This window comes from Sphaerodactylus townsendi, linkage group LG11, assembly GCF_021028975.2.
Source record: "Sphaerodactylus townsendi isolate TG3544 linkage group LG11, MPM_Stown_v2.3, whole genome shotgun sequence".
In the NCBI taxonomy this organism is placed as follows: domain Eukaryota; kingdom Metazoa; phylum Chordata; class Lepidosauria; order Squamata; family Sphaerodactylidae; genus Sphaerodactylus; species Sphaerodactylus townsendi.
Genome location: NC_059435.1, coordinates 53,353,355 through 53,365,795, shown reverse-complemented (window position 1 = coordinate 53,365,795; position 12,441 = coordinate 53,353,355). Strand labels below are relative to the sequence as shown.

General features: G+C 40.2%; 1 protein-coding gene across 3 annotated transcripts in view; it reads right to left on the bottom strand.

Moving 5' to 3' along the window:
- The window catches only part of ABCB1 (ATP binding cassette subfamily B member 1), a 59,468-nt gene that overhangs the window by 44,292 nt on the left and 2,735 nt on the right, over window positions 1–12,441 (bottom strand). The window contains exons 3-5 of one of the 3 annotated variants that reach the window (XM_048510753.1): window positions 10,400–10,454; window positions 6,889–7,030; window positions 2,509–2,599 (exon numbers count right to left, since the gene is read on the bottom strand). In XM_048510753.1, coding sequence (XP_048366710.1) covers window positions 2,509–2,599; window positions 6,889–7,030; window positions 10,400–10,454 — 288 coding nt within the window. The remainder of the gene's footprint in view (window positions 1–2,508; window positions 2,600–6,888; window positions 7,031–10,399; window positions 10,455–12,441) is intronic. The other 2 variants (XM_048510755.1, XM_048510754.1) reach the window with 2 other exon arrangements.

Genomic DNA, 12,441 nt, shown 5'->3' with positions numbered 1-12,441 from the left:
GTGACTAGCCCAAGATCAGCCAGTAGGCTTCATGTAATTTAGAAATAAACCTGGTTCACCAGATTAGAGTACGCCATTCATGTGTAGGATCAGAGAATCAAACCTGGTTCTCCAGATTAGAGTCCACCACTCTTAACCACTACACCACCTCTATAAAAATAATGGCACTACCACTGGGAAAACATGGGAATGAAATAGTCTGGAAAAGATGTTGTCATATGAGTGAAGACATAGTTGCAGAAAAGGGGTAGTGTGGAAGCACCTTATGATGAAGGTGCAACAGGATAATTTTTCCCTGTATGTATTTATATATTTAAGGATAAGATTTTCTGCATCCATGCCATTAAGTTTTATTCTATGTATGCAACAGTAACTAGTTTGCTCATATTACACAGTGATAACCCTACACCTCTTTATCTTTTAACTTGCCCTTTGTATGCCTGTGGACTTTTTTTCTAAACCACAGGAAACTGACCTCATTACATTTGCAATGATTAACTGATTTCATAGGCAAGCTGAGGCATGCCTTTCATTCAAGTTGAGTATTCCTCTGTCATGTGCAAGCATGATCTAGCTCTTTCAAAAGGATAAAGGGAAAACTATTCATCACATTTATGTGTAACAGATATTGATCCTGCCCTTTCCACGAGAAGTTCAGAGCGGTACGCCCAGTTGTCTCTTCTACCATTCTATTGATACAACAGCCTGGTGAGATAGATTAAGAGTGTCAGAGCCAAGGTCACCAAAGAACACAGTGAGAATTTGAATCAGTATCTCCCCGGTCTTAATCTGGCATTCTAATCCATGATACAGCACTAGCTCTCAGACGGTATGAATGGAAATAATTGTGCAAATTTCGCTTGCTATACTGGCATTCTCTTTACACCAAAGTCATAAGGAACCCAGAGAATAATGGGGAAAGCAAGAATTCAGAAGGGCTCATGAAATGAATATGAGTGGAAACTTGACCATTCTTTGTTTCTATGCCCTAAATACAATAAGATATGCATGAAATACATGAATTCCATTTTCTTGCAATGTTCTCAGTGGCCTGAGTGTTATAAGATACCCAATCTCCTGAACAGCTCTGATGTACTCTTTTGTGAAACTGTTGCAAATTTTATACTGGAAATTAGTAATTTTAACTGTGTTTCTTAAACTTGTTTTTGTTTTAAAATTTTGTCCTGTTTAATATGCCAATAAAGGCTTGTGTTGTTGTGTTGTTGTGTTGTTGTATGTGAGTGGAAAGAGGAAAAAGAACAAGGAGCAGTAGGAAAAGTAACATAGGTTGGGGGTGGGTGGGGGTGGAATGGGACAGCTAGGCCAATTCAAGTAACAGACACTTCACCCTTTAACACTCCCATCCTTATTGGTGGTTATAGGTTACTTTTGCCACTTGGAAACATATTCGAAGGCAGCAGTTCTACCGGAGGGTCATAGTACAAAGAACTGATAATCACATTCTTTCCTTGGATCAGGAGCCTAGCCTAGCTAGCTCTTTCATGGCTAGGTGTGGCACAGACCTGAAAAGAGCCATTTGGTTTGGTGGAATGACAAGGCATTTCTATATGTTACAACCACCCTTGAGCAGCTGCTGTCATCTACCATGCATTTCCCATTAGCTGGACTAACAAGCTAGTACTGAGAATAGCAGGAGTACATAAATTGATTTGTGAAGTATTTGTTTCAATGCAGTTTGCCAGTGCAAGCTCTGCTTTACCCTTTGCTAGTGAACCTTTGTCTGTAGAATATAACCACTTCCTCCTTGGAAAAGAAAAACAAGAACTCTGGGACATCCTCTTTGCAATCTAACTAGATCCCTCCATGATTTGTTTGAAAGAAGAAGAGTTGGTTTTTATACCGTGCTTTTCTCAAAGCAGCTTACAATTGCCTTCCCTCTCTACCCCCAACAGGTGTCTTGTGAAGCTGGTGAGAAAGTTCTGAGAAAACTGTGACTTGCCCAAAATCATTCAGCAGGTTTCATGTGGAGGAGGGGGGAATTAAACCTGGTTCTCCAGATCAGAGCTCATGTAAGGGAGAAAGGAATCAAATCCAGTTCTCCAGATTAGAGTCTACCTCTCTTAACCACTATGCCACACTCACTCTCAGACATGTTTGGAGACCAGGTTTTTCTCACTAAACATGGCAGTGTTTCAAACCTCCACATATTTTTATCTCTGTGGAGCAAGACAATCAAACGCGTACAAAGTACAATAGATTACATTTCCGCTATACAAACTAGATTGCTAAAAAGCTGTAAATAATGACCCAGTGACGCCAGTGAGAAAGTAGCTATGTCTCATACCTAATCAAAGAACTGTGCCATTGCATACATTGAAGAAAATATTAAATAAACAACCTGCAAGCTTCGTTTCTGCAAGGTTTTCCCACACATCAAACCTTCCTCCTGGTGGGCGACCCTGCCAGTATGGGCCTGATATTTTATTGCATAACAGAAGCAGCAGCAACAACAAAAAGATCAAATTGTCAAATAAAAAAATTAGGTACCTGGTCATTCGGTCTTCTAGTGACTTAAAAAAATCATTTATACTAATATTGCTCAGGGTGATATTGTCTAGAGTGATATTGTCCATGTTTTCTAAAGAGGAAAAAAAAGGGGAGGGAATGAAACAAATGCAACAAGAAAATATATAATCAACAACTCATTTTTTTGCTCATCCTGTGGTCCATCAGTGACTGGCCTCAATCAGATTCCTACTTCCCTGTTACATCACTACTTGTACATTTAGAAAGGTAACAGATCAATGACCTTTCTCCCTTGCATTCAGAATAATCCTTATTTTTCAGAGTAGTCCTTATTTTGGCCACTGAGTTCTTTGCACACCATTGTGACCTATTATTTCCAGCTGAATTTGCATTCGTCCGTCCATTTAAACCACAAATCCTCTATCACCATTTTCAAAAATTAAGCGGAGAACATAGTTGCACTTGTTACCAATCTTCACGATGGGCATCTCTGCAGTCACAGAGTGGGAAGCTCACTTGCACAGACCTGCTGCAGAAAAATGCAGAGGTCTAGGAATGAGAGACCCTTTCCTCTTCACTAACATTTTTTTCCTGCCTCTGGGGCACAAGATAATGGTTTATACCTCATTCATCAGCTTTCTTGCAGTTACTGAGGTAGCAACTTCCTTTGTCACAATGCTCACAGCAAGGTAAGAGGAAGGTGTGTGTTCATTCAATCAATGGCAGTTATTGCTACATACAACGTATGATTTGTTTCTAGTATTGATGGAGTCGTGTCTAATGAATGCTTTGACAATAGCAACAATGGCTGCGGGGTACAAAAAACAGCAGGAACAGTTTCTCTCTCTAGTTTTGTACGTATTCTCAATTATTTTGGGTAGGGGATGGAATGGAACTAACTGTGGCTTTAGCTAAAAGCTTATATACTTCATCAGTTACTTCTCCATAACAAGGAAAACTATAGGATCTAGACAGTACATATGTATGTATGTACTGTAAAGTTGCAACCAACCCCAGCAAGGGGCTTTCAAAGGAAGTGAGAAATAGAGGTAGTTTGCCATTGCCGTCCTCTACAGAATTCTCCTTGCTAGTCTCCCATCCAAGAACTGACCCTGCTAGACTTCTTGAGATCTGTTGAGACTGGGCTATACTCTGCATTCCCTCCCTATAGAGTATAGACTGTAAAATGCCAAAAGCAGGACCCAATGATTGCTGATGTATGTAGCTCATTTCAGTGTCCTAGGGTCTAGACTAGGGGTGGCCAACCTATGGCGCTCCAGATGTTCATGGACTACAATTCCCATCAGCCCCTGCCAGCATGGCCAATTGGGGCTGAAGGGAATTGTAGTCCATGAACATCTGGAGCGCCATAGTTTGGCCACCCCTGGTCTAGACAATAGCCACATGCACAAGATGTTTGCTGTAGCAAAGCATTGAATTTTTACTAGATACTATTGGGTTCACATTAATCAAGGCAATATTTGGAGATGATTCATATGAAGTTTCTGATTTGGAACTGGAGTCGGAAGAAAGTTTTGGTGGTATGTTGAGATTGATGTTGTGGACTATAACAGAATTAGTTAAGTTTTTATAATGATCTTCAGCAACCAAACATAGCTGCATAGAAAGCTGAAAAATTAAAAGGGGGTGATTTATGGCATTCTAGCTCCCTGCAGTTAGGAAGAAAATAAGTAGTACAGAACCCTGGAGTCTTTAGAAATAATTTTAGAAGATGCAGAATTTACCTCAAAGAAACTAAGAGTGGGAGAAATTGTTGGAGGAAATAGACAATCCCTGACTCCTATGAGCTCTAGAATTTTCTGCAGATAACCTCTGCAGGCATAGTTTCTATGTGTGACTGTAGAGACATCACAATAATTAGCTTTATATAGTCATCTATCTGCCCCAGATATCCTAAGGATTTCATTTGCTAATTCATCAAAGTTGTAGTTTTTTATACTGCATAGCTGTAATGATTTTCCTATCACAGCAATATACCCAAATTCTCTCCAATGCTTTCTTTTTCAGAAATGATGGTAGTAGGACTTCAGAAGAGTCTAATTAAAAGGTCATCTAGATAAAGAAATATGCAGTCCTCATCACAGGAAATACTTCATAATCAAGTAGATAAATGAAGATGGTGTGAGGAACCATCAATGCACTCTTGTGCACTGAATTGCCACTGAATTGATAATTATGTATTCTACATTCTATAGCATTAATTTACATTATGACATCTTTTGATAATTGGTAATTATGTATTCTACATTCTATAGCATTAATTTACATTATGACATTTATATAACCAATTAGTTTATAGAGGATTTATTTAGATATTCAGATACTGAGATTTAATTAGGATACACACAGCAAAAGAAAGAGATGGTACAGTCCTAAGCAGAGTTACATCTTTCCAAACCGATTGATTTGTAGAATAGTAGACTATTATACAGAGAAAGAATAGTAGACTATTATACAGAGAAAGACAGAATAATTTTCACCTAGCTCCCACCCTTTCTTTAAAGCAATACAAAATACAGTTTTGTTAAAAGGGGGTTGTTAAGAGAATAGCCACTCTTATCTTCCGGCAAACTTTCAAAAAATCATAAGAACAAGGGATCAATAGTGCCAACCTAAGTAGAGTTAAACCCATTTAAACCTGTTTGTTTCTATGGATTTAGAAACCTGTTACTCAGTTTAAGATTGTACTGTTAAACAGCAACTATTAACATTGCACTGTTGAACAGCATTAAGCTATACAGTCTTTAAATAAAAGCTTTCTGGGTAATAAAACCAAGAACAACTCAAAAGATTCCATATCCTAACAAAACAAACAGCTAGCTGTTTGAAGGGTGTTTTAACATTTTCACTTGAAACAGGATAATAAAAATGTTCACACTTGGCTTCAGATTCTTTGATTTTAGAAAGGCAGCTTGCAATAATAGTTAAAACATCCCCAGCTGAAACCAAAGATAAAATAGCAAGCCCCTAATCCTTTCCCCCTGAAAATATACTTTAAACACTTGAATTATACATTCAAATAATATTAGTACGTTTGCCAGTGGATACAGTGCTTAATATTAACTACTAATCAGAAGAATTTAGGCATCTCCAAACACCTCTGAAGTACAAGGGAGATTAAGTCTGATCCTACAAGTGTTCAGTGGGACTTACTTCCTAACAAGTGTGCTTAGCATCCCATTAAGTTCAACAGGAGAAAGATTCTTAGAGTTTTGTTCACCTTGCTGCAGTTCATTGGTATCTGTTTTGCATACAGTCCTATATGTGTACTTGGTTGGGCCACTTGGTTGGGCCACTGCGAGTAGCAGAATGCTGGACTAGATGGACTCTGGTCTGATCCAGCAGGCTAGTTCTTATGTTCTTATGTTCTTGGTTCAGTCCTATACATGTGTGCTTTGTTCAATGGGACATATTCCCAAATGAGCGGGTATCAAATTACAGCACTGAGAACTTTAGCTACAATTGTGATACTGTAGTTGACATTGTTTTCCTGTTCACTTTTCCCTGAATCAAGGGCACAATCAGTCTTGGGCAGTGGTGGTAGAGACCATGACCAAACTAAGCTATTCACTAAGCACTGTAGCTCTAAAGATAGCCTGAGTATATGCCACTCTCACGTATGGAATCCACCTATGATATGAAAGCAAGAAGTAAGATACTGTTGAGGCTGGGAACGAAACAAACATGGATAGGCTTTAAAAAAAGGAAGCCAGATGGTAAACTATTGAGTGATCATACTAGCAGGGCTATGCCTCTCTGGGAAGACGCCTTGAAGGAGAATATGAATGCATGTTATCTAAATGTTCAGTTGAATGTGTTTGGAAAAGTTAGAGCCAATCCTCAATCAGGGAGGAACTCTCCCAGCTGTGATGAAAATGATTGGAAAAAGTACAAGTCACAGCTGCACAGCTAGAGTCTGAGTTCTAGCGCAAATATCCTTTCTTTTTATCATCACTTTCATCTTTATTGATGTTGTCAAATATTTAGCCTTAATTGATCTTTTCTCTAAGGCCCCTTCGGCACACGCAAAATAATGCGTTTTCAAACCACTTTCACAACTGTTTGCAAGTGGATTTTGCCATTCCGCACAGCTTCAAAGAGCACTGAAAGCAGTGCATTATTCTGCATGTGTGGAATGAGCCTTAGGTTCCTATTGTACCATAGTATACAAAAGTTTCTGTGGAAGCTTTGGTCAAAATGAGATTGCAAAGGCAGGACTGCTTTCCTCCTCCTTCATTCTGGTCAGTGTTTCATATGCACTTGCAGTTTGAGTAGTTTTCATAGGGGTGATTTATCCATAAGATAGACTTTCATCCTTTTCTTTTCTTTTTTTTTGCATCATCGTACCATAAATCTCCTAGTCCATGGGACATCTCATACCTGGAGGCGTTCCTGAAGCAACAAAATCATCTGTCATATCTCCAAAAACAATCATCATGAGTGGAAGGCAAGCTCCATGTGCAGCGGCAAATAAAGTGCCCAGCACCATGAAAAATTTATCCAGCCCATCTGAGTAACGAAACTGAAAACAAAAAAATTCCATGAGTGAACGGACATGTTTCCATGATGATATATTTAAGTGTAGCCACTTACAACCACTAGCATATTCCTGTGGGTGATTACTGCGCAAATATTAATGCCACATATTAAATTAAAATCTACTTTTTTCTCCTATTCCACGACACTGACAGCCTTAAACTACACTGAACAACAGGGTTGCCAGCATCCAGGTGGGGGCTGGAGATCTCCTGGAATTACAACTGTTCTCCAAACTATAGAGATCAGCGTCCCTGGAGGAAACCGCTGCTTTGGAAAGTAGACTCTATGAAAATACCTCACTGAGATCCCTTCCCTATACAAACTCCACCTTCCCTAGGCTTCACTCCCAAACTATCCAGGAGTTTTCCAACCCTGTTAAACAAAGATCCATGACACTATCTAGTACTTATTGTGATCCCTGTCAGAGCTGAATTGGTGGAGCTGCAGGACTCACTGGGGTGAGAATAGTGGGCTATATTATGCAGGGGCCTCCACTCTATAGACCAGGTCAGCCAGAAAGCAGGCAGGTCAACAGTAACTTATTCCTTTGTTCTAAATTTATTTATTTATTTACTATTTTTATCCCATCCTGTCCTGATTGGAGTTTAACTCAGGGCAGCAAACAGGATATTGTAACATCCTGCCTTTCCCCTCACAGTGGTGGGAGGGATCAACTCCCTCTCCCTCTGCCTTCCTTAGATAGTGCTGCACTGTCTCTTTAAGTCCTGCCTGTGCATGCATGGCTCTGTGCACCATGCTGAATTTGCTCCTCCTCCTCGCTCCTGTGGCTGGCTCTTTAGCCTGCTCAAGGAGAACACCTCCATCTCCCTGTGTAATCCCCAGGCCAACCAACCAGTGGTGGAACTCAAATAATTTAACAACCAGTTCCAGTGGTGGGAGTCAAATAATTTAACAACTGGTTGTTTACAAGCACCATTTTAACAACCAGTTCTGCCAAAGTGGTGCGAACCTGCTGAATCCCACCACTGCAACCAGGGTTATCTCAGTCTAGTGGCGAAGTGCAATGCCTGCTGCACCAAACAGTTTCGGCAGGGGTGGTATTCATGTCCAACTGCCCCTTTCACCTCAGCCTGGCAAACTGTCACCGGCTCTTGCAGCAGGGTTATCTCAGTTCCTCAGTTTCCTTGGTGACAGCATTTTCTAGTCACACATATCATTCTTTAACAAGAAGATTATGTCATCCTTGTAATGTTTCTGGGTTCCAGAATAGAGACCAAAAAAATAATGAGTATTTCAGACAGCTGTATTCTAAGAAGCAACTCCAACAGCTTCATGCAAGCACTTCAAACTGATTAAACTGCCTACCTTAGGGACAGTCTTCAAATTAACACACTAGACTAGACTAATATAAGGGAATATCTTGAAAGTGTAAGTTCTATCACAACAATCCTGGAGCCACTAAATATCAGCCTGGTTGTCTGGAGTCACACTGTACTGAAAAAGTAACTCCAATTTAAAGACTGTGAATTTGTTGCTTATTAGCTGTCCCGCTGAGTTTTCCTCTAGTTACAGAAAACCTGTCAACAACACTTTATCAAATAAGTAATTAGAACACCACCACCACCACCCCTTTTAACAATGTTAAAACTCTAATGTCCTGATAGTTGAATTAACATTCCTTAGTTCTAAAACTAAGAAGATTCCCGCAACGTTGGTTCTATTGTACACAGGAATTTATTTAGTGTGTCCTTCCAGGAAAAACCTGTCTTTTGGCAACCTTGGTCCTGGCAGAGATCAAGTGGAACACACTTATTTCTGAAATGTTTATGCTTGTGGCTGATATTCTCTATCTCCTGTGCCTAGACTGAAAACAGTCAGTACTTGTGGTTTAAGTATTAGTCAGTGTTTATGTTATACAGACACATGTGAAAAGCAGACCTTGCAAAACTGCATGAAATGTAGTTTGCAAAATTTATACAACTTATCAAATGGTTGCAGACTGTGGCTTTCTTCATTACAGAATTTTAGTTGTTGGTTTGTTGGTTTTTATCCAAGTGCTACATGGACAGCATGTTTGGGACTTATTTATACACAATATTTAAATATTGGACCCAATGGCCCAATGCAGAAATATGATGACCACATTTAGTGTTGTCACCTCAGTTGGGAAAATCCTGGAGGTTTGGGGATGGTGTCAGAGTTTGGGGAAGGAAGAAAGTGGATCAGGGATGACCCTTTTCTCCAGAAAAACTAAGTTCCATACTCTGTGGTAACTGTGGGAGAACTCCAAGCTCCATCTTGCAGTTGGGAAACCTACCTAAATTGTGGTTAGGAGATCAAAAACATGTCCCCACCCCAGTGGCAGGGGGAGTGCGAAGCACCGGGCGTGTGCCCCTGCAGAGGCGTTGCGGGGTGAGGACGCAGGGCGCACACATGCCCTGGGCGCAGTTCCCCCTCGCTCTGCCCCTGCCCCCTCCACTTTTCCACAAAAAACCAGAAACAAAGGGAAGAGAGTATGACAGGGGTCTCAAAAGTGGTCGATACCAACCCTTGGGGGTTGATGGGACTATCCAAGAGGTCGATAAATGCCTAGGGGTCAAAAAGGTCATAACTGATAAACACCAGGGACGATTATGAACTTTGGGGTCAAAAACTGACATTTTGTACAAGAAATAAAAATACATAAAATGATACAATACATTTAAATTACAACTTTTTGATGCATGGCTGGTATGTAGCCCTGAAAAGACATTACACATTGTTATACACTACATGTCTTGACCATCTTTTATCCATCCAATGGGATTTTTCAGATCTCAGGCTAACTCTTAGCTCTCTCCATCAAATTTTCAACTTACCTTTGTAGAATGGTTCATTATTTAACCTGGGATGCAATTCCAGAATGTTTTTCCTCAGTATTAATTCTAATATTCACAGTTTTCTCATGCCTGCGAACACTTCAAACCAACCCAAATCACAAATGGCATCATATGCTTCGCTTTTGCAATTCCACTTTTGTTTTTAAAAATAAAATTTGATTGCCAGGTGGAGTGCAGCGCCTGGGATATTAATTACATAATCACAATTGCTGCTATTTTATACCTTCATACTCTTTATTTCAATATATTTTGGATGTGGTAGTAAATGTTTTGTAGAGGCATGTTTCATAAGCATATTGCTATTTCTTTATTTATTTATTAAACATGCCTGGGGGTCAATGAGGGATCAATGATTCCACGAAGGGGTTGATGGTCTAAAAAGTTTGGGGGCCTCTGGCGAACAAGAACCCTCAGCCAATCTCTTAACTGCGGTTAAGAATAAATCAGTACCACATGTGCATGGGACTTATATTTGTGATCATTGATTAAAGTTCAGTATGTAGATGGCTTACCATTGTAAGTGGGCTGACCATATTGGGTTTTTCTTTGTTTTTCTTTTTTTCACTGCTAAAAAGCACATGAATAGATTTTATTCAGATTTTGAATGAGAACATTTTTGGCCATTTACGCACTAACGACTCCCCGCAGGTTTGTAGCATTTCATTCCGAAGCTTTTTTCCCCTGGGGCGTCAAGAGATCAATTACCCACACCCCATTCTCCACTATTTCCTCCCTTTTTCTGCACAGCTTTTTGACTAGTCCCCATTATGTCAATCGTGTGTGTGTTTTAAAAAATGTGTGTGTGTGTGTGTGTTTTAAAAAATGCCTGCAGTTGAACAAACTCATCTGAACCTACACCTTCTTATAGGTTGCCAGCGCATGAGCACAAGGAGAGTCAAGTAATGGCCCCTCCATTCTGGATGGAGGGAAAGGGCATCATGGGAGGGAAAAAGTAGGAAGGAAGAGTAAAAAGAACCCAAGGCAGGCGTGGGGCACTTGTGCAAGTTTGGATTCCCAGCAAATTGGAAGAAAAGGTGGGGGTTTGCCTAAATCGGGAAGATTCGTGCTTTTGTCCATCAAAAGCGCAGCGGCGTTGGGATCATTGTGTAAGTGACAACCACAACTGGATAATGTAGCAAATATGCTGCATAATTGAAAATCTGTCCCAATGAAAAGGTAGGTTTGCTGCGTGGAGAAGCCCTGTGCGTAAATGGCCTTTAAAATATACATTAAAACTCCCTTAAGGCAGATATGATGCAAAATAATAATAAATTGCAGGTCATTCTTGATACATTTTTGTCATTGTTTCTAGAAACTACATTGTAAAAAAAGATGTCAAGTCAACAATGTGTGTTTTTAAAAATTCCGCCCTCCAAACTTTCAAAAACCGACATCTATATGGGACAAATTCAAAAACCTCCTTGCATTCTCGAGAGTTTACAGCTCATACTGGAACCAGGATGGCACAGAAGATGGGCCTCAAACCCACCATTGCCCATTACCTACAAAGGAGAAGGCCTCAACAAGGACCAGCTCAGCTATGCCCTGGCCTAGAAAGCATTCTGCCCAACCCCATTTACTTTTGTTATAGGCGATTCCTTTATCACAGACCTGCTCAACTCTACTCAGGGATTCTCTCTTGCCATATTTTCCTTCCTGTTCGTCTCCTCCTAACACAGATTCCGGTAGTATGCCTTTCTTTCCCAATTCTGGTTCCCAAAATCTTTCTTCAATTTATTTTACAGATTATTTATTTATTCATTAGAATTTTTTTCATTTCCCTCCCCTGAAAGGCTTAGGGCGATTTACAAACTCAGATAAAACAATACAGAGTTAAAACTACTCTACAATACATCACATCTAAAACATAATTGACATAAAACCATGAGCCATCAAACAGTCAATGCCTGTCTCTCTCCCTTTACCACAAGGTAATTTGGTTCAAGTGAAGGCCTTGCAGAAAGGATCAGCGAGTGGAGTGAGGGAGAGGTGGCGAAATGAAACTCAAGAAAGAGAGGAAAATTATTTTAAAAGGAAAGAAGATGGGAAAAGGGGAGGGGAAGGGGTGAGAAGGGGGTCATGTTTATCTTTACCTCATTCTGAACTGACCATTGGCCAGCTATGGGGCTTCCAGGTGCTTCCTGGCTACTGGTGGGGAGTCAGAGGACAGAGTTGCCATATCCAGATTGGGAAACTCTTGGAAACTTTGGAGTGGAGTCTCAGAAGGACAGTGATCTTAGTGGGCTCCAATGCCACAGTCCAGCCTTCAAAGCAACCATTTTCTCAATAGGAACTATAGTCTGAAGATTAGCTGTAATTCCGAGGGATTCCCAAGTCCCAGCTGGAGGCTGGTATCCCTACGCTAGTTTCTCTCAGGCTAACTTGCTTAATAGGGCTGCTGTGAGACTAAAATGAGGGAGGAAGGAGGTATTTAAACCACACAGGATATACTAAAAATATAAGACAGCTCATGTTGCATTTCCTTAGTGTTAAGGTCATCAGTTATTTCTTTTACTTTGTTTATCTGGTGGAAATCTGGAACCTCCAACACATT